At 39.3% G+C, this 21,470-nt stretch overlaps 2 protein-coding genes across 5 annotated transcripts; one reads left to right on the top strand and one right to left on the bottom strand.

Annotated features, from left to right (window-relative positions):
* Positions 1-284: 284 nt before the first annotated feature.
* Positions 285-11,781, bottom strand: LOC127793946 (uncharacterized). Its single transcript, XM_052324769.1, has 5 exons — positions 11,530-11,781; positions 4,027-4,198; positions 3,252-3,384; positions 3,049-3,163; positions 285-588 (listed from the first exon to the last, which is right to left on the bottom strand). Exons 2-5 carry the CDS (start codon positions 4,176-4,178, stop codon positions 536-538), a joined length of 453 nt encoding a protein of 150 aa, XP_052180729.1. The 5' UTR covers positions 4,179-4,198; positions 11,530-11,781; the 3' UTR covers positions 285-535.
* A 756-nt stretch (positions 11,782-12,537) lies between these two features.
* On the top strand, positions 12,538-21,108 carry LOC127795137 (uncharacterized). 4 transcript variants are annotated; one of them, XM_052326609.1, is made up of 5 exons: positions 12,539-12,905; positions 13,006-13,903; positions 18,702-18,868; positions 19,351-19,455; positions 20,755-21,108. In XM_052326609.1, the coding sequence occupies exons 1-5, from the start codon at positions 12,688-12,690 to the stop codon at positions 20,960-20,962; spliced, it is 1,596 nt and encodes a 531-aa protein (XP_052182569.1). In that variant the 5' UTR covers positions 12,539-12,687; the 3' UTR covers positions 20,963-21,108. The 4 variants fall into 4 exon arrangements, with proteins under 4 accessions (XP_052182571.1, XP_052182569.1, XP_052182572.1 ...); XM_052326611.1 differs by lacking the exon at positions 18,702-18,868 and having other exon boundaries at positions 12,538-12,905; XM_052326610.1 differs by lacking the exon at positions 19,351-19,455 and having other exon boundaries at positions 12,543-12,905.
* Positions 21,109-21,470: the final 362 nt, after the last annotated feature.

The following is a 21,470-nucleotide window of genomic DNA, read 5'->3' as shown; positions in this document are numbered from 1 at the left end:
ACATAAGAATGAAAGTTCAATTTACTCCCCAAGTCTTCTGGGCATATATTACTTGATCCACAAATCTATGAAAGTCATTGTTAACTAGAGTACAATTTTGTTTACGAAACATAGCGTATTTCACCTCACCGTAACCTCAAATAACAAAGTTTCTGGTTTGGCGGCCTTCCATCCAAATCCAATACACAGCACGACACGGTTACACGACTAGAGGGGTACAAGTTTTCAGGCTACCACGCTAACTCATGTTCAGTTCACACTCTTATCATAATCTAACAAAATACAGAATGCATGATATAACAAGGCTATAAAATAAAAATAAAAACAGAAGCTGGTAAAAATAAAAAACACTTCATACAATACATAGTAGTGTATTTTCCATACACAATGGCCCCATGCCGCCACATTTTCTTTTCTCAAAGTCAGTCCACCAGATTGACATGCTTGGTCCTCTGACTATATATTCCCGGCTGTTACTCCTCACTAAGTTGAGTAAGTCTGTAAGTTGGTCCTAGATTTACATGAGTTATGGTTTTTAATCACTATTCCTGCCTTCTTCAGCCAAATGCTTCTCCTTTTCTTGTTGCTCTGTAAAATCACAAAAAGAGAGAAATCATGTTATGGACTGGAAGACACCATCTTTCAACTATACATTCGGCAACTGAAAAATAGTTTGCCATACACTCAGTGGTAGGTAATGACTGATACAGATCGTTTTAACTACAACTAACATGCCAAGGAATTGATCAAATCCGTGCAGATTGTCTAGAGAAGAAATATTTGGAAGGAACATTCAATCATTAAAAGTCAATGTAGAACATATATGCAAGTTTGTTGACTGCCTTGTAAGTTCTTTTCCATGTTTATTCCTTTTCAAATATCAGTTTCTGCCATCTGTTCTTTACTAAAAGGTTAAGATAACATTAAATAGAAGGAAAAGTCATTGAGAAATGGTAGTGAAGGAGAAGTCAAGATAACAAAGGGGTAAGAAACACCACACAAGATAATCTATCAATCTACAGGTACAAAAAATCATTTAGAGAGACGGCACAAATGAACAAATAGAGAAATTTACAAACAAAATAAACAAGAACCTCCAAAGTTCCATTCTTTGTCTCATGCCAGAAATATCACACCAGGCAACACGGATTCAGAATCCCCTAGATGACTCCATCTACAAGTTGGGCAACCCTGATCAAATACTGAATAAGATCCAACATGAAGCAGGCATCACCCACTACAACAACAATAATCACAGGACTTAATCACACCTCCCTTGCAACTGAACAATTAAGCAATAAGTGATTAATAACCTCTAACACTCCTCTTACATATAACACCAATCCACCACTATTTGTCCACTCCTCCCTCAAATTATACATACCAAGAATAAACCTAAGATAAGCAATCCAAATAAAGAAGGGCGACTATCTAGGGGGAGCCCTCAATCTCTACAAATCTCACAAGAGAAGTCCAACTTGCCTTGGTTATAAAGGGCCCGATCAAAATAACTCCTCAATCCAATTTGTCCTTCAAATATAGGTTACAAACCGCACCAAAGAACAGTATTGAAGACAATTTCTAGTCTGGGAGATTAAGCATGAACCGCAAGAGTGTTGACAAAAAAAATGCCATCAAGGAGAGACACTCCACTAATGCATACTCGATCAAAGGATATTATACAAAGAACCTCATATAACAGTCCATATACCCACACTAACCACCCAACCAAAATTTAACACAAAGCCTACCCTCTATGTTTAAATAAAAAATTTAAACTGATCCCACAAATACAATTCCTCTCTTCCTCTCTAATATTACATGGGAACACAAGAGACTACTGACTGACTAATTACCACCATAAAACCACCTCCTCCATAAAACCATCATTTTCAAATACAACCTTATACCTAGCAATAGAGATATAAACAAAAGAAGCCTCCCGGTCTAAAGCCAAGGATCCTGGACGAAAAGAGATTATTCTATCCGGACTGACAAGATGATGCATAAACTTAATGCCCAAACCACCCCATAGAAAGTGCCTTGGAAGAAGCTTCTAAAGCCTTCTTGCCCCCAAGGACAGTGCAGAAAATAAAGACACAGCATAGGTGGGAAGACTCAGAAAAATAATGGGAGAAAGATGCTACGAACAAGCTAGGAGAACAGCTATGTTGTCAATGCATTCTAACTTTCACAGAGCTAAGAAGGGTGGGAATTGAATGACGGCTTGAATTAAGGACAGTTTTTTAATTGAACTTAGCAATTATCTTAGAAATGTTGTAAATAAAATTTCTTATTGACAATGAGTTAGCATTACTCTCGTTTGACCTCTTGTTTGACCTACAACACTCTTGTGGAGGTGTGAAGGATGAGGAGACATAAGCTTGTACGGCAAGCAACATCCACCAAAGGATATATGAGAAAATTGATTCCTACATGATGTACAAGATGAGAGGTGACCACACTATAGAAGAAAATATTGAGGAACATGATGGAAGTGGCGTGGGAGATCATCAGCATGCTATATTTGGACTAGTACGAGATGGCCCAAACTGAGGACTTTCTTCAATTCCTATCCAAGTCATTCGTTGATCACGAGTAGAGGCAAAAGATACCCTACGTTGTTGGCAGATCTGATCCTAGAGGAATCTGCTCAGGTGAGGATGAAAATGCAAAAGATGGCAACGTAAACCACCAGGGTTAAAACAAAACATAGGAGAGGATACCACCAAGACCTCTCAAGAGGATATGAGAGAAGAAGCTAGAGGAGACCTCTTGAAGTGAGTCAGGTTACTTAATCCAACTAAAGTTGAAGTTGCTTTGTTAAAATAATATACTAAACTAGAAGAGAAAGAAACAAAGAAAAAGAAATATTAAGAGAAAAGAAGGAAATATTGTAACTGGAAGCAATTGCCCAATTTTCTTTAAAGGCAATTAATTTTCCAAAAGTTAACTACTGTAAACAAATTCACCATTATATGAACCAAGAACTTTAGGTAACCACAAAACCTTCATAAATTTCACCTTCGGTAAAACAAGTGAACATACCCATAAGTTGAAACATCGCCTTCTGTGTGCGTCTCTCAAGCTTATCGAGCTTCTTTTGTAAATCCCTTCGAAGGTCCCAGTTTGGTTTTTTTGGAGCAATGTTCACAAATGGATCCTGAAAATTTCTCCAATCATAGAAGCAGATGGTCAACAGAAATGACATGGCTAGAGATCACATTAAAGATGGCGCAAGTAATCAAAACCTCTTTCCTCTCCTCTGGTACAGGTACTATTGCAACTGGGTCTTCAAACTTGGGTAGCACAGGTGGAGCAAGTTTGCCCTCTTGAAGTTGCTTGTCATGAGGAAGGTAATTACGAAATTTCATATTGAGATTGCTGCAAAAAATTCACAGTTTATATTATGGTAAGCATTTTAATTATTAGAGCAACCACAACACAAATCAGCAGATGAACACACACATATTGCAAGATAGAACTGCATGAGTTTATTCAGCACTGCCAACAATGTTACATATCCTCTAATAAGACCATTTTTATCTATGAAAACTAAATTATTGAATACCTTTCTTGACGTATATATCACAATGCAACGAAACGAAAATGAACCGCACCAAAGGGCACTTTTCGTGCACAGTTCAGACTTCAGAGAATCATCAAGTCAGTTGCATCAAATTAAGAAGGCATATTGCATAAGAAATTGACATATAGAAAACACTACAGAGTGCCAAAACCAAGTCAATCCAATTGTATTTTAGTAACACCACACAGCAAGGCAAGTGCAAACCATCCTATTTGTCAAGTAGATTAGGCTGTAGATCATCATCATTGTTTTATCTCAGAAAATCTTCACATCATCATGTAATGGACAAAATCACATTACTTGCACAAGTTTAAACCATCAAAATCATGACTCTAATATTAGACAAGATCATCTCTACAATAAAATTACCTAAATCAAGAACAAGCAACAAATGTTTTACTATTTGTAAGAAAATAAGAAAGAAAGAAAATGCTAACTTTTCTTCGTTCGCAACATCAGTCTCATTGTCAACTTGAACAGCCGAGTCATCATCTGGAGTGTTGAGGAGATCTTGAGCTGCGCGTAAAGCTCTCAGCCTCTCACGACGTGCTGCAGCTGCTTGCTCTATAGATTCTTCTTCACCACTCATTCTTTCACTGTTGACTCTTTCTGTAACATACAGAGAAAAGGACAGAACCATCACTATGTAAGCACAATACCCTTAATAGTCCCACTGGTTGCTAGATGAAAAAAAATCAAATTTGCTTTATATAAGCTTATTATTACATTTAAATTTCATGCTTCCACATAATTTAATAGCTTTTGTTTTGTTCAACCTCATTTTCTTCACTGACATACTCAAGATGGAGATGTTTTTCTTGCAAAAAGGATAATCTATCAGGTTCCCAAGAAAAAAAGGTTGAATTATTTTCTTTTGGCGCATCTTGAATTTCAAAGTTTGTAATGTTAGATGAAAAAACAAGGGTTTAGTCTTCATATAAGGGTTCAATTTGATTTGGGGTTGATGAGACCTTATCTTTATTTTGGGATATATTTGATTTTGGTGTTGACTTTAGTTGATGACTTGATGTTGGAAAAAGCTGACTTGCTTAAACCAATATCCACACTAGTAAACTTGGGGATCAAGTGGGAGATGTAATATAAACATGCCATAAAGTTGGGGAAATTAGTCAAGTAAATAAAAGTTCCATTTTTATATTTTAGATTTTAGATTCTTAGTTTCTGCTTCTGGAATTATTTTGAAGGCTAGAGATTGTAGACTTCAACCCATTACCCGCTAGAGCTGCAGTTTTTGCAACTCTCAACATTAATCTCTAGGCCTACTTTCAATATAAATTCTTCTCTGTCATGAATCTAGGACTTAACCTAGGATCAGTTTGGGAATCGGAAGAATCCAATTCAGCTAAGGCCAAGAACAGAAGGAAATTAGGGGGGAATTTGAAAGTATGAGGGAGAGATTAGAAGAAGTGTTGGGGGGAATTAGAAGAACAGAAAATGAGATGAAGATCAAGAAAGGGGAGAGAATTGGGAGGAGGAAAAATCAGATTCAAACCCATTACAACAACCTTATATAGGCATATTTGCCTTCGAACAGCCTAGCACATGCTCCCATGTGCTTCTAACCATTTGCTAAAATATATCCTAACAATTATTATAAACCTATTACAAGATTACCCCTTTATTATATCTCTATTACAATATTAACCATCAATTACTCCTAAGGACGTGACAATTCCCCCCTCCTTGAGAGAATTCTTGTCCCCAAGAACTTGCCGCAAGTAGCCATTGCTCTTTATCCAATTCCAACCTTCTCTACGTGGATCATCCTCCTTTCTTTCTTTCTACTTCTAGGTCTCTTCTTCTTCATTCTTAGATTTTCAAGATCAATTCCAAGTATAAATTAGCCCAGAATTTCAATAGGGAAAACTTCATCGAGATTCAGCCCAATACAACCACCCCCGATAATAGCTATCCAATCAAGCTTAGTCTCCAATCTATAGACATGATCAGCCACTTCCGGATTGACATAGCTAGTAGCTGAACCTTGGAGTCCAATGGAAGGACTATCCCTGTTCGTGACTTCTGTTTCATTACTGTCCAATACAAGCAGAGCAGATCTACAGCCATAGCTGTTATTGTATCCCCATTCAACCCACGACCATGCTCAGCTGCAAAAATATCAACAACAGCCTCAAAATGCAGAAAAGGAGGATTGTAGACTTGCCTTGAATACTCATACCAAGGCTGTTTGTGAGCATTAACATTAGGAGCCGCTGCTACTTCAATTCCAGCCAACGATTTCTCAACCACTGACACCTGGCCTCCAACTCGACCTTCCTCCCTAACATGATTTACAGCTAGATTAGGCTATGCATCACCGGAATCTTCAGCTTCTTGTTCTTGTAAAGTGTGGCCAACCCCAATCTCTTCATGTACTTGGTGAAGAGGCTTTATTGGCTCCTTCTAGAGATCAATAGCATCAAGTGTCTCAGCATTAGTAAGAATGCTTGAGAGGCGGTCAACTGATTGAATGCCATCCTCCAATTCCTTTTCCTCACTCTCTTCTTCCACCTCCTCTTCTCCCTCTTCCTTAAAGTTGGACTAATCTTGTTGCAGAACCCCAAAAACATCACCCTTGAGAACTTCTTTTCCAAAGGAATCGGTGTGTTCCTTTAATCCTCCTTTTGCATATGCTATCCTATCCACCTGATTGTTATTGATTCTCTTTGGATAATGCCATTCACCACCAATACCATTTCTGATATTGTAGTCATCCTTATTGTCATTGATGCGGTCACCAATCAAGACTCGGTCTAAGGTCGACCCAACCAAACCGGAACAGTATCACCAAAATAGTAGTGCCATAATGTTATTTTAATACTTCTTAAGTTTTAGAATTCTACTTGATTTAGGATTCTACTTTATATTTCTACTTGATTTAGGATTCTATTTCATGTTTCTACTTGATTTAGGATTCTACTTCATGTTTGATTAGGGTTTTGTTTTTATTAGGATTCTAGTTAACTTTTATTTAGGATTTATTTCTATTAGAATTCTAGTTAGATTTTGTTTACAAATATTAGATGGATTTAGATTAGCCAAACACTATAAATATACCTAGAATCTAGAGTTTGTAATCAAGTTTTTCTTAATCAAATTTCAGCAACCTATTTGGGTTTTCTTAGCAACACAATCTTGTTTTTGTGTCTTCTTGAAAGCCAATCTTCGACCATTGAAATTTATTCTTTCAAGAGTTTATTTTGGTGTGTTTTCTTCACACGCGCTACACGCTGCGTCAGGTGGTATCAGAGCAGTTCATCAACCAATCAGATGGCCAATCTTGAAGGTAACGGTAGCAACCAGCCTCATGACGGTGATCGGGGGTTGCCCGCAGTTTGGAGAGCAATCGAAGAACAATGTGAAATAACTCGTACAATAGAGCAACAATTGGAGCGAATCCGCAACCAATTGGGCGTTTTACAACGAGTCAAGGATAATCGAAACCGAACTAATGGCATGAATCAAGCCGGCTATGTTAAATCGGGAAGACCAGCCATTAATCTTATCCTCATTAATCCTAGAAGACCAATGATGGATGATAGCGACGATGAGGATGATCTTGGTCGTATGATAGCCAACCCTAGTGGTAAAGGGGTTAGGAGGAATGCGCAGCAACACAACCATTGGGAAATGTCACGGCTTGGCCAGACAACACGCCTTATCCTAGTTCTAATGCGAATTAGGATAGTTTAATGCTCGCACCAAGAGCAATAACCAGCGAGAAAAAGAGAAGAGAGAGCAATCCAAAAAAGAAATAACAGAGAGGATAAGAATAGAGGGAATGAGAGAATTGGAGAAGGAAACAATAGAAGTTCTGTTGTTCATTCATAATGCTTCTCAGTGAAGGGAAGCGGATATATGCTCACGCCTGGGGAAGATTCCCTGCCAGGTGGGGTCTACTCCCATAACAAACTCGAGATTCCCTGCCTAGCTGTACCGAATCCTTCTAGAAAGCCTAACAGAAAAACAGCTACTCTAAGGAATAAAAACAACAGCTAATAACTAACAGCAATTAAGCTAAGTAGAAAAATTAAATTCAAGTCTCGGAAAGGGTCTCCTCTTGACATTTCCCCCGCCTTAACAATTTTCTTGTCCTCAAGAATTGCTGAGGAGATTAACGGCTCTTGGAAATTGCTTGAGGAGATCGGGTAGATACTCCCAGGTGCTACTTCCGGGGGTCTTCCCTGCCACCTAACCAACACCTACATGAGTGGAGCCCCATGTCTGTAGATCACTCTTCGCTCCAGAATGGCCTTGGGTTCCACGGTTTGCCCGGCTTCTACGGGAATGGTTGGTAGGATTGAACTGACAGGCTGCTCACCCACTGCCTTCTTAAGAAGAGATACATGAAATACCGGGTGGATGAGCGATCCTGCTGGTAGCCGAAGTCGGTATGCCACTTTGCCCACCCTGGCCTCGATAGGAAACGGCCCATAGTACTTAGGACTGAGCTTGGTCACCCTTTTTCTGAGTGAGGGACTTGAGATGAGGATATTTTAACCTCAAATATACCTTGTTTCCCACTTCAAACTCTCGTTCGCTCCTTTTTCTGTCCGCGAACTGCTTCATGCGGTTCTGAGCTGAGGCCAATTCTTGCTTCAGCTGTTGTGTCACCTCTCTCCTCCTTCGCAAGTAGTCATCCACCGCAGCTACCCTAGATTCGCCCTCTGCTGCAGGTATAACCGAAGGTTGGTACCCAAACAAGGCTTCGAATGGAGACATTTTGATGGAGGAATGGTGGGAAGTATTGTACCACCATTGAGCTAAGGCTAGCCATTTGTGCTATTCCTTGGGCTGCATTAGGCAAATGCACCTCAAATAGGTCTCAAGACTTTGGTTCACCCTCTCGGTTTGGCCGTCCGTTTGAGGATGATAGACAGTGGACATGCTCAGCTTCGTTCCTATTGATCGCATCAGTTCCTGCCACATTATGCTGGTGAAGATTCGATCCCGATCTGAAATTATAGTCTTGGGAGTCCCATGTAATTTAACCACCCTATCCAAGAAGGCTCTTGCCACTTCTTGAGCTGTGTATGGATGGGTTAATCCAATGAAGTGTGCAAACTTGGTCAACCTATCCACCACCACTAAGATGCTATCTTTTCCTTCAGACCTTAGCAATCCTTCCACAAAGTCCATTGATACGCTTGACCAAGCCTAATCAGGAATAGGCAAAGGCTGTAATAGCCCAGGTAGGCTATTGTCTCTGATTTACACATTTTACAAGTGTCACAAGTTTGCACCATCCCCTTAATCTCAGACTTCATCCTCGGCCAATAGAAGACTCGCCTCAGAAAATATGAACACAAACTGAGAAACAAGAATCCCAACACATTTATCCTGGTTCGGTCTTTTAACAAGACTTACATCCAGACTGCCCGAGACACTTTATCTTCACTATCTTGAATGAAACTTAAAGGATTACATGCACCAATAACATCACTAGCCTTATACCCAGAACTGATAATAGTTTCCCTACCTAAGAATACAAAGATATACCTTCTTAGTTCTTAAGTAAAACCATGTGCATACTCCTCTTACCCTCTCATCCCAAGACAGAATAAAGCTCTGCCTAAAGCCTCACACCCGACCTCTATTTATACAACATAGAGGCAATAAATAGAAAACTAATAAAACCGATAGTTACAACCAACTAACCAGACTTAAAACCGCTAACTAACCCTTCTAGAAACACTCCTTCTAGACTAATATAGGTGATATACAAATGCAAACAGTATAAGAAACCCTCCCAAGATATCCAAAGCTAATCTAATACATGTGATTACAACAGATATCCTGGTTAGTCTTTTTCAACCGGTTGTATTTATTATCTTTAATCCACAAATTAAGGCTAGCGGGACTAAAGGAGCCAAGAAAGGTGAGTGTGGTCTAGAAAAACTATGCATGCATATCCTACAGAGTGAGGTTTGGGTTTTGAGGGTCAATGGTTCAAGTATCAAACAGACTAGCACCCGAGGGATCACATCATAGCCATTTTGTAATATCTTCCAGCGCAGTCACTAAAGTAAAGTAAAATAGGACAAAACCAACATGTCTTCTTTTTCTTCTTTTATTTATTTTCCATTTCTCCAGTAAATTAGTATGTAAAAATTTTCCATATGCTAGTGCAGTTTGTCTTCCAAGACTTTGTCTTGTTATACCTGGACAAAAGTATAGAACATTTTCTAACAATCAATAAGTAGAGGCTCCACTGTAGAGCAATCAGAGGTTCAAGGAGGACAACATCTTAAAATTTTTTTATAGTTTTTTCTCCAACAACATTGCTAAAGCTTATCAAAAGATTATCCGTATGTGAAATCCATTTATATTTGAAGACCGAAGACACAACATATAAACTATACATAATTTGTCCCCCAAAAAAATTGAAAAACCAAGTCTGCCACAAATATCAATGGCATTGGCGGTTCTATGCACGACGAAAACATAAAAACATAAGCAACACGAATGGACCAAATCAATGCACACATCAACAGGCGCGCATCGGATAGAAACTCTTTACCCAGAACTTAGAACTGCCAGTGTAATCTAATTGTTAGGGAAGAAAGAAATTCTGAAGTATTTCTAAGAGAGAGCCCACAAACTAAAACAGACAGGTAATGGATTCAGGAAATAGAATAGAAACTATGATCAAAAACCAAGTAAAGAAAAAGAACGACCAAAAATTAGGAAAAAGAAAAGAACAAAATTTAACAAAGAAAAAGAAAGCTTTCAGTATCCTGCAAAACAGATAAAAATAAAAATAAAAAGGTATTGAAGGTAATACGAGTATTAGATTTCAAACCAACAGACTAAATCGACCTCATTGCAACACGAACCCCGCTATAAAAAAAAAAAATCAAATTGGAGATTTGCGGAAACAGAAATGAAGAACAATAAACTGAAGCCTGGGCGGAATCGACACTGCTAAATATCAAACAAGAGCCCAAACCCACTTCTCCTCCCCTGCCTCCCCTCATCGCTGGTTGCAGCGACCATCGCCGCCGCCATTGCAGGTTGCAGCGGCCATCGCCGCCGCTTCCATCTCCGCTGCCCATCTCTCTCTCTCTCTCTCCCCTCTCCCACCCAAACCCACTTCTCCCCTGCCTCCCCTCATCGCTGGTTGCAGCGACCATCGATGCCGCTTCCATCTCCGCTGCCCATCTCTCTCTCCCCCCCCCCCCCTCCCTCCCTCCCAAACCCACTTCTCCTCCCCTGCCTCCCCTCATCGCTGGTTGCGGCGGCGAGTTGCAGCGACCATCGCCACCGCGATTGCAGGTTGCAGCGACCATCGCTGCCGCTTCCGTCTCCGCTGCCCATCTCTCTCTCTCTCCCCCCTCCCTCCCAAACCCACTTCCGCCGAATACAAGCTTCAAGGGTTCATCATCTTCATTCAAGGTAGGGTTTCACCTTCCCCTGAAAGTAGATCTGCAGCTACAGAGGGATAGAGGCGACGACGGAGTGAGCGAGTGAGAGAGAGGGCGAGCGAGAGAGAGCGGCGGTGGGGTGGCGATGAGCAAGGGGAACTAGAGGATCAGGCGCCAAATGGAAGAGAGACTTGAGGAAGGAGCGGTCGGGAATGATCTGCCATCTCCCCCCCAAGAATATGGAAAAATTTGTTTTCCATCAAAAGTGAGAAAAGAGGCATCACGTGACCAAAGTGAGAATTAGTTTTACTTAGAAAATATTACTAATCAAACACTATCAAAACTGAAATTTACATGGAAAATGATCATTTTCCATAGAAAATATGGGCAATCAAACAGGCCCTTAGAGTCAATTGATGTTCTAGGTCGGTGTAAAATAGGAACAAAAGACCAGTGAATCAGAACACTAGTGAAATGTGTAGAGATCGATGACCGACAGGCGCAAACAGAAAGAAGATAAAATCGATGAAATGAAAGAGAGATCCGAAATGGAACCTTGGCAACAACGTGAGCTTCTTCTCCCAGGCTTTCGTGCTTGGATGAAAGTCGAAAAGCGAGCTTTGGATCAGTTGAGAATCTAAAGATAGGGTTTAGAGACTGTAACGAGATGTAGGGTTTTGTTGTTGTGTTAGCTAGGAACCGATATAGCTGGCTCTGGCTGAGCTTTGCATTTTTTTATTTCAAAGTGGATTCCTTTGTTGGCTTGGGGAGAATGTGGCAGGCAGGGAAGGGGTTTCGTTTCGCTGCTTTTCATCGCAATGGGAAATTGGGTTTCATTCAGTGGTTTTGGTATATAAACGGGCCTGGACCCAGCGGATGGATTTGACCAGGTCCGATCCACTTAATAAAAAGTGAGCATAGCATAGCATAGCATAGTATAATGGGTCTGGGCTGGATAACTTAGGTCCATTATAAATAATAAATGAATTTAAATTTAACATAACATAACATAAGATGGATAATAATAGAGGTAGGTAGTTGAGAACGTAACTAACTAATAGGTTATATTGATTGATTGATTGATTGAGTAGTAGAATGAAGATGATAATTTCCAATGGGGTGCGGGTGCGGGTGCTTTTCTTCTTTGAATTATTAATAATCATCATTAAATTATACAATTTTTAGTATTAATATAAATAGGTTATTTAATTACGACTCTTCTTATTTATAAAAGCAAATCAATTTTGAACTTCAACAAATAATGAATTTTATTTAATTTTCATGATCTCAGATTAATTCTTTTTTTTTTTCAAAAAAAAAAAGATAGTTAATTTTTTACAAAGATTTAAAATGTCTTTAATTTTATATTTGTTTCTCTCTTACAAATATATATATAAGAAAAAAAATAAGATAAAAAGTAATTTCATCAACTTTATTAATTTATAGCGAAAGGAAAAGAAAAAAAATATATATCTTTTATTGATCATAAATTTTGTCAATCCCATGCTAGGGTTTATTATTATTATAAGGATATGAAAATGAGCATCCCCACCACACCCACGATAAAAACCCTATTTCTCTCTCGCATCCTCAATCTCTTTTTATCTTCTTACATATTTTTGGATTGACACCCTTAATTAAATCACCCTATTAGTTTAGTTTTAAAAGGTTTTTCATTTGGAATTGGAGGGGCAGGCGGTCGGGACAGCGGCGATGGGGAGGTGGGTTGGGGAAGAGACTCCGAGATTAGACGTTGAAGTTGAAAGGGCGAAGCTGAGATGTAGAGCGGTCATAGATCGAATTTCTACCAGCACCGTCCCAGTCCCACCAAAGCCGCCACCCTCAGACTGCTACCGGACCACCCTTCTCAGACTCGCTCACTCCGAGCTCTCTTTCCTTTCTTCTCCCCGTCTCAATCCTACTTCTCTCAGGTTGTTGCTTGTTGGTCGCCTTCATTTTCTACATCCCTACCTCTACCGTATACGACAACAACGCATGACATTTATATTTACTTGGGTTCTTTTTTGCCAGTTCGAACATTGGTCATATCGAGGCAATCCTACACATTCTGGAGCAGCCATTTATCAATGGTGTATCCCGCGTCTGCAAGCGCGTTCCTACTCTGTCGTCACCTTTGGTTGATAATAATGGCCACAAAACTAACTCTAATTCAAAAAAGATACACGTTGACATTGTCTGTACCGTCAATGGAAGCCCGGTGTGGTTCCTCGTCTCTGCTAGAAACCCTAGGTTTGTTTCTTGGAATAGCGGGTCTTCTTCCCCTGCAAAACACCAAAAGAGGAACTTAAGAACGCGGATCCAACAACTTCTTGATGCGGCCACCCACTGCTCCCCATCCATAAAGCCTTCTTCAATTATCCTCTATTTCTCCAATGGACTTGAAGACCATATTCACTGCAAGCTCAAGGATGAATTTGGAGCATCTGAGTTCGGTATGGAGTTCTCTGATATCTGTTTTGATTCTTCTGTTGAGTTAGGGGGCGATTGGGTATATTTACTTGGGCGATTATATCAGACCGTGCGTGTCCTTGAGATAAAGGTTGGCCATTCAAGGAGTGGCAGTGGCAGTGGCAGTGCCAGTCCAGAAACAGAATCCGTGGTCCAGGATTCGCACCTAGGTTCTGTTAGCGCCAATAAAGACTTTCCAGATGAATCCATTGCTTTGGACTTGGGTGCTTCGTTTTGTCATCTTATTTCAAGAATGAATTTACACCCTTGGGATGTAAAAGATCCAGAGCTTGCTCAAAAAAGGGACTTCTGTGAAGCAAATCTGATAAATTTTGATACTACTGCTTTGATTGCTCTTATATCGGGTATCAGTAGCAGCGGTACAGACAAAATTCTGGCTAAACCGGAGAGCGAATTAAGACAGCGGTTTAAGGGAAACTATGAGTTTGTGATTGCCCAGGTATGTCTGTCTTTCACATTTCTTGGGCATGCACTATGTGATTGCGTTTTTATGAAGCATAAACATGAACATCCCTCTCATTATTGTACGCATGTTATATTTTCCATTGAGTTGGGCTGTACTTGGGATGACCGCAATTGCGTAGCCCTCTGCTCATGCCCTTGATTCTGGCAAAGGATGTAAATCGCAAGTGTGAGGTTTTACCTCACTACGCAAGGCGATGAGCCGAACTCACTACCTATTAGTGCGAATGCTAACGTATCACTTGGCTATATGACTAGGAGAGTTTTGAATGCTTTTTTTTTATTTTTTTCGGTTCCCTTTTTAATGTTTATGACTAGTGGTGGAGTCACGTACAGCCAAGGGTAGGCAGTTGTTGTAATACCCGGGAATAATTTGAGGATATAAACGATATTTAATGAAGGGCATAAATGAAATTTACAGAAAAGTTAAGACTATAGGGTACACTAACGCAGTTTTGGACGACCGAATTAGACGAAGGAGTCCTTGGACCTTAGATAGCCAAGGAAAATGATATAGTATCAACGAGTGATTTAAGTTATGATTTTTTGTAATGAAAGAAATTGGATCGGGAACAGTTTTCGGTATAGCTGTCGACCGGGCTGAGAAAACCGAATCGACATAGGAGATGTCTGAAAAGTCAACGGAGCGTGTCAAGGACCAATATTTTATGCGTAGAACAACCCTTAAGAGATTTCGGGTTGAAACGAATGGATTTTAGGTCAAAACGATTAATCGGGCCTAAGTGTAATTTTCTAAATTTGCCCGAGGGAGGTCAAAACGGTAATTTTTTGAAAGTTTCAAGGGTGAAATAAGAAGCACTAAACTTGTGGGTCTTAGTGATGGTGTTGGAAAGATCAAGGGTATCATGGTAGGGGCTAAAATGAAACTGGAAGAAAGCAGGGGGTGAAAGTGTAAAAAATGGAAAGTTTGCAATGTGAACGCAACAGCAAAACGGCTGCCGCAAATCCTCGCACGTGGAGGCCGAATCCGACGATGGGACAGTCAAGGGAGGTTCAGGGGAGGTGGTATCCGGCGGTGTGAGGCTTGGGGACCAAGCCATGGCCGACGATTGGTCGAAAAGAGATCGGATTTTGGGTATAAATAGTGACCGAAACTTCAAGGTTTTTGGCATCAAATTGCTCGCGTTTTGGTGAGAATCGAAGGCAAGGGATAGAGGGCTTTTGGTCTCGAGGCATCAATGATCATTTTGGGAGCGTTTTGAGGCATTTTCGTGTTTGTTTGGTAGCCAATCGAAGCTTGGCCGGAAGCGGGTGGCGGATGCTTAGGGCCAACCTGCAACACGCCTTTCTAGGCATTTTTCGGTGGCCTTTCGGCCTGAAACCGATGGGGTTGGGATCAACTTCAAGTGGGCTTCAAGGGAGTACCTTTGTTTTGGCCATCGGAGCAACCGCCGGCGACTGGTTCAACGAAGAAGACGGTGGCGTGTGCAGCCACGCGCCAGCCTTTACTCTCACACACGCGCCTAGCACGTGAGAAAATAATTATTTTGGAATTATCGAGCTGAAAATTGGGAGAAAATAGAGGAAATTAAGGAAAATTTGAGAAAAATTGATTTTAATGCTTCCTTAATTAAATATGGTGTTTAGGAAGTGTTGTGGTTCGAGGTTGACTGTAAGTTCGAGTACCTATGTTTTGGCATGCAAAACGAGATTGTGCACGAGGATCGAGGCGACCCCAATACGTCGAGGTGAGTGTTCTATCTGAAAACTTGGTTTTAAGTTGTGAGTGTTCGCCCCCAAAAATTGATTTACTGTGGGTGCTTCTACCCTAAAAACTTAGTGTTTGTTCTATCTAAATGTATTATGACTTCATGCAAAATGGTTTTGTTGCATGCAAACAGTAACCGATGACGGTTGGTTTATGAGGGAGGTTCGTCCCTAAATGTTTTGAAATTGTGCATTGCATTTTATAAAACTGTTGTTTATATGATGCATTGAATTGTAAAATGTGGCATTGTCTTGCGTTTTGTGCGTTCGTATGGAATGTCAGCCTAGGATGTTGTTTAGATAGTATAGCCATAATTCTCCAAGGGCGTGACGGAATAATAAGGGTATCTGGTGCTGGTGTGCATGTCATGCTAGCCGCCTTGGTTTCCGTGCCAGACCGTTTGGTCAGGGAAGTTGCACTAGGACGACTAGGTGGTCCATACTGTGTTGTTCATGTGGGATGTCAGCCTAGGATGTTGTCTGGATAGTGTAGCCGTAATTTTCCAAGAGCGTGATGGAATAATAGAGATATCTGATGCTGGTGTGCATGTCAGGATAGCCGCCTTGGTTTCCGTGCCAGGCCGTTTGGCTAGAGAAGTTGTATTAGGATGACTAGGTGGTCTATGTGAAATTTTGGAGTTAGGATTGCATGGTGGTTCCTGGATGCTTAAGGTGGGAACGTAATCTGGTGAGATGCGTTGGCAGCCCTATTTAAGCTAGAATCGCGTCGTGTTGTCGAGTCAGTATGGTGGCATAGCTTTTAGAGAGATTACTCTTTTCCCATGGTAGGGTTAAGCACTGGGGATTCTCTTGGGCTAGGGCTTACTGGGTGTATTGGTTTATTTCATGTCTTATATTCATTCATGAAAAATGTGTTTTGAACTCTCACTTAGATGATTCATCATCTAATTTGGACTATGTCCCTGAAATATTCAAACGTTCCAAGTGAAGACAGCGGTGCGAAAGGAAAGGGAATTGCCGAGGAGTGACGGCGATTAGTTGATAGCTTGTAATATGTCGCTTTCAATAAATGTTTATTTTGAGGACGTCTTGTAAGTGTTGGTTTGACTTTATGTTATAAATAAAGTGGTTCGGTTATGACATGTTAAGGTTTCGATCTAGCTTCCGCATTTGTGTTGAACCTGTCTTAGTTTATTGATGGTTCATAGTTGATATACTGAGAAGGTGTAACGGGATCTTCGGGGAATGGTTTATGTTGAGTTTCTGTTGTTTGTCTTGAAAAAAAAAAAATATCCCCGAAATCTTACGTTACGTAACGCCCTTCTGGGAGAGCGGGGTGTTACACTTGCCCACCCTGGAATTTTAAAAAAAAATTATTATATATAATAATTTAATTTTTTTTTAATTTTTTTTTCTAAATGTTCACCCTAAATTTTTTAAAATTCTAGATTTTGGATATATTGGTCGATAAGAATAAGGGTGTTGGGTGATTGCCTTTGATTGTCGAAAACTACCGGCCACTTTGGCCCGTGGCAATTACCAATGCGTTTATGCACATGGGTTTGACCAGAAATTTAAGCTTAAATCTACGAAATTTAGCCATTAGATTTTATTGGTTTTTGGGTATGTTGGTCGATGGGAATAAGGGTGTCGAGTGGTTGTCTCTGATCGCCGAAAACCACCGATCATGGTAACTGGTGGTGACTGCAAATGATTTTTTCAATCTTGGCTGAAAATAAGATATATGAAAATTTGACCCACTTTTCTTTTGTGTATGTTAACCTCCTTTGACCGTTTCTTTAACTATGTTTTAATTAAAGGGATTAATTTTTTTTATTTTTTGTTACAAATTTATCAACTACATATTCGAAACTATGACAAAAAATATATTTTCTGTCATGAAGTTTGTCAATACTCAGCTATGTAATTAAATTAGAGATCAATAATAGAACGACAGTCTATCATGAAGCTTATCAAGACTCGGCTGCACAATCGAATTGGAGATTAATGATTGAACGACAATTTAGTTGTGTATATTCAAAAATAGATATTTAATAAAATTGATAATGATATTATTATGTGACGTTATTAAAATATGAAAATATGTCGATTGTATAATTTATTGATATATATTTTTTATTATTATATTATTTTAATTTTGTTATATTATTTAATTTTAGACAGAGTTTAGAGTTTAGAGTTTAATTTTTGCCCTGCCTAAAATTTCTAGCTCCGCCACTGTTTATGACTAGCTTGTTCTAAATGTAGGGGGTGGTCATCCAACTCCAAATAAAACAAGCTTTTTCCTCACAGTGTTTCACTTCATTCCCAAATGATTTTTCAGTATCCATTTCTATCATGGGATTCAGCAATATCATTAACATTTGTCTTTGCTTCCTTGCTTATTATTAAATCATTTTCTTTCTATCATGGGATTCAGCAGCATTCAATACAAAAGAACAAGCGCTACTGTACTCAATATTGTCTAAAACGAATTGAAACACTTTATGTAACTTACAGAAATGAAGTCAGCCTTGATGATGCTTTCACAGATTTGGGTAATCCACAAAATGGCTGCCAATCTCTGCCTAGTAGTTGTCCTAGCAGTTAACCTAGATTAAAGTATAAAGATGAATATGAATCACATTAGATAAGTTCTTGATAAAACTGATTGGTTAAAAGTTTCATTCCTTTTAATGGATCTCATGTGTTAGAACATTGAACTGATTATTCGTGTGTGCATATATGTTACATACATTAACAGACACCTATTGGTATATGCAGATATTATTTTCTTTTACATATATAACCTCTGATAACATAAGAAAGGATGATTTTAATTACTTAATAGGAAATTTGAAAATACAAACCTCATGAAGTGGAGAGCCTTGTGCACTGGGGACGCCCTTTTATAGAAAATTATTGAGTAAGCATATCAGATTATACCATTACGGAGTATTGATCTTGATGTCCTGCTGCACATTCAATGTTGGCATTCTTTCTTAGGATAGATACAAAACTTCAATAGATGTTTGATTATTTCTGCATGGCTTATGCAATGGAAATTGGCGGTCATATCTTGCCAGGTGGTTTCTGAAATTCAGAATCCAATACATATGGAATTGGATGGCATATTATCTGGAAAGAGAGGCATGATCTGTAGAAGTGTTTATTCAGAGTTTAAGGAATTAGTGTCAATGTGTGGGGGGCCAAATGAGAAGTCAAGGGCCGATCACTTGCTTAATCACCTCATGTGAGTTCTATTAACTTTTTATCTTCTATTTTATGGCTAGGTTTATGTTCTATATTTGTTTGTTGGAATACTTACTCACTACTATTAAATATTAGAATGAGTACTTCAATGTATAACATAAAAGGTTGTCAAATCCTAAATGAAAGGCAACAGAACGCACAAGACTTCTACTAATACGCAATTATTCTTTAACTTGCCCCGTCCTTCTTTAGTGATATTGTAGGCTGTGTAGCAATTGGTTATCATTTGTTCTCCCTGAAGGCATGGAAATGCAGATGATAGGCTATTAGTATTATGTTATCGTGTTGGTTAAGGATCTATGTTATTAATTGTATTTTTTTCTACTTGTTATGTAGGGGGCTGGTTGCAGATTTAATGTTTCAATAATATTATTATCCATTTTGAAAGAAGCATCTTACTCCTCCAAATTTCCTGAATTAAATGGCCATTGTTGAATCACATTTCTTTCTATTATTCTTCAGGAAGTTTTGGCCTCTCTCTCTAGTAAAAAGATTTCACCGAGCAAAAATGAAAAAAAGATTTCAGTTCCACCAATGGAGAAATACAATAGATCGTATGCACCTTCTGTAAGTACAGAGTAGTGTAAAGTTTTTCACATATGACTTTCGTAGGTATTGCCATAACAACTTGTTCTTTTAGCCTTAGGACTTCATGTCTAATCCTAGAACACAATTAAATCAATGCCAACAAAGAATGAAACAGAGGGGGTGGAGGTGGCAAAAAAGGAAGTAAATGTTTTTGTTGCTTGTGGTGGTGTTTTCATGACCATTGGCATGTGGAATATGCTTAATTGACTTGTATTTAGCCATCGAGTTATTCCTTTCCACCCCATGTTATATGTTTAGCTCATAAGTCAACATATCACTAAAAGAAGCCATTAGAAATAAGTTGAACCCTATAAAGAATACCTGAAGGCACATATTAGAAGGAGAGAATCCCCCACCCATAAAAAGAGGGAATCAAGAATGGATTCTGTCAAACATTATGAATTGAACGCTCAGCTTCTCCTGAAGTCCTGTTCCTCTTGCCACATCCTGTCTTTAGAAAAAGTGTGATAAGCCAAGGGTGGCTCTGACTCCTGAAAGAGAATGGCTCTGCCCCAAGAAAGTAAAGGATTCGGCATCAGGTTCTGGCATGACCCACTCTACAACCAAAAAAAAGAATGCTCTATACAACTTATGCCATTGCCCAGTGCCCAGTGCTAATAAAAATGATAGTCTGTTGACTTGCCACTCTCCTTACACAAACCACAACCTATTTTTAGGATGCCTGAAGTGAAAATGGAACTGAAGAGGAACGAACAACCAGATGGAAAAAGCATGCATACATATTTATCAAAACCTAACAATGTGAGTGCACTAGTCAACAGGAATAACTTTCCTTCATCTACTGAAAGATAGAAAATCAATGAATATCTACTCTGTATGTGTGATAAATAGAATCTAGTGTGGTCACAAGCCTGCCCTCATAAATCAATTTTACAATTACTTTGATTGGCACAATGAACTATAACTCCATATTGAACAACTAGTGCACACTCGTGTAGGAATAAATCAATTTTTCTCTTTGTTCCTCTTGCCCTCCCCTTGTAACTTTATATTGCTGTTCCAATCTCCAATTAGTTCAAGGTTCTTAAATTGAAGTTAAATTTTATGTGGATATATGTATGTATAATAGGGCAGCTATACAATAATGTAAGATCAGATGACTATTGGCTTTAACTATCTAGCTAGCGTTTTCTTGCGTTACTGACTTTTTCCTCGTTATGAACTCAAGATAGTGCTGAGAAATATTAAATTTATAAGCAGAGTAAATGCAGACAATGCGTGATATCTGTATATATGTTCATTAAACCATTGGTGCAGGGTTGTGCCCGACTGCCCATCAGAACGCATGATGAGCCTCCCAACCACCAGAAAGCTGGCCTTGAAGAACAAGATTGTCTTTGGCACAGGAGACTATTGGCGAGCACCGACCTTAACTGCAAACATGGGTTTCGTAAGGGCTGTTTCACAAACTGGAATGTCTCTGTTCACGATAGGGCATAGGCCGCGTGCCTTAACTGGTGATTAGTGCTTTATGACACTGCATGAACATTCTGTTCTAGTTTTTTATAAAGGCCCCGATGTCAGGTTCTCTCTGTACGTTTATCAGATAATGAACAAGACTCAGACTCTTATCTATATCACAATTGAACCGTCCTTGGCACTGTTGTGTTACATTGCGGGATCAGATGATTGGAAGACAGACAATCGAGACAAAACGAATCATTTTCTAAATTACTAGCATTTGAAACCTGATTTTGTGATGGATGAATTGATGACCCGCCCAATCATCTGTTGGCTTGGTTTTCCGTCCTTACCACAAGCCGGTGCCTAATAAGAGTCTTCAAACTCTAACCTCAATTCATTTGCTTGAAAAGCCGATGCATCATCTCATCTACCCCCGCTTTTGTCTGCCAAATATAAGCATCTTGTTTCTGAGATCTATGCCCGTACATATATAGCACTTTCCAAATGCCGCAGCTCCTTGGCTTTTAGCTTAACCATCACTTTTTTTTCTTTTTTTTTTTTCGAATTTG

The sequence above is a fragment of the Diospyros lotus genome, chromosome 2, assembly GCF_014633365.1.
Source record: "Diospyros lotus cultivar Yz01 chromosome 2, ASM1463336v1, whole genome shotgun sequence".
Taxonomy (NCBI): Eukaryota; Viridiplantae; Streptophyta; class Magnoliopsida; order Ericales; family Ebenaceae; genus Diospyros; species Diospyros lotus.
This window is presented reverse-complemented; position numbering and strand designations above follow the sequence as displayed.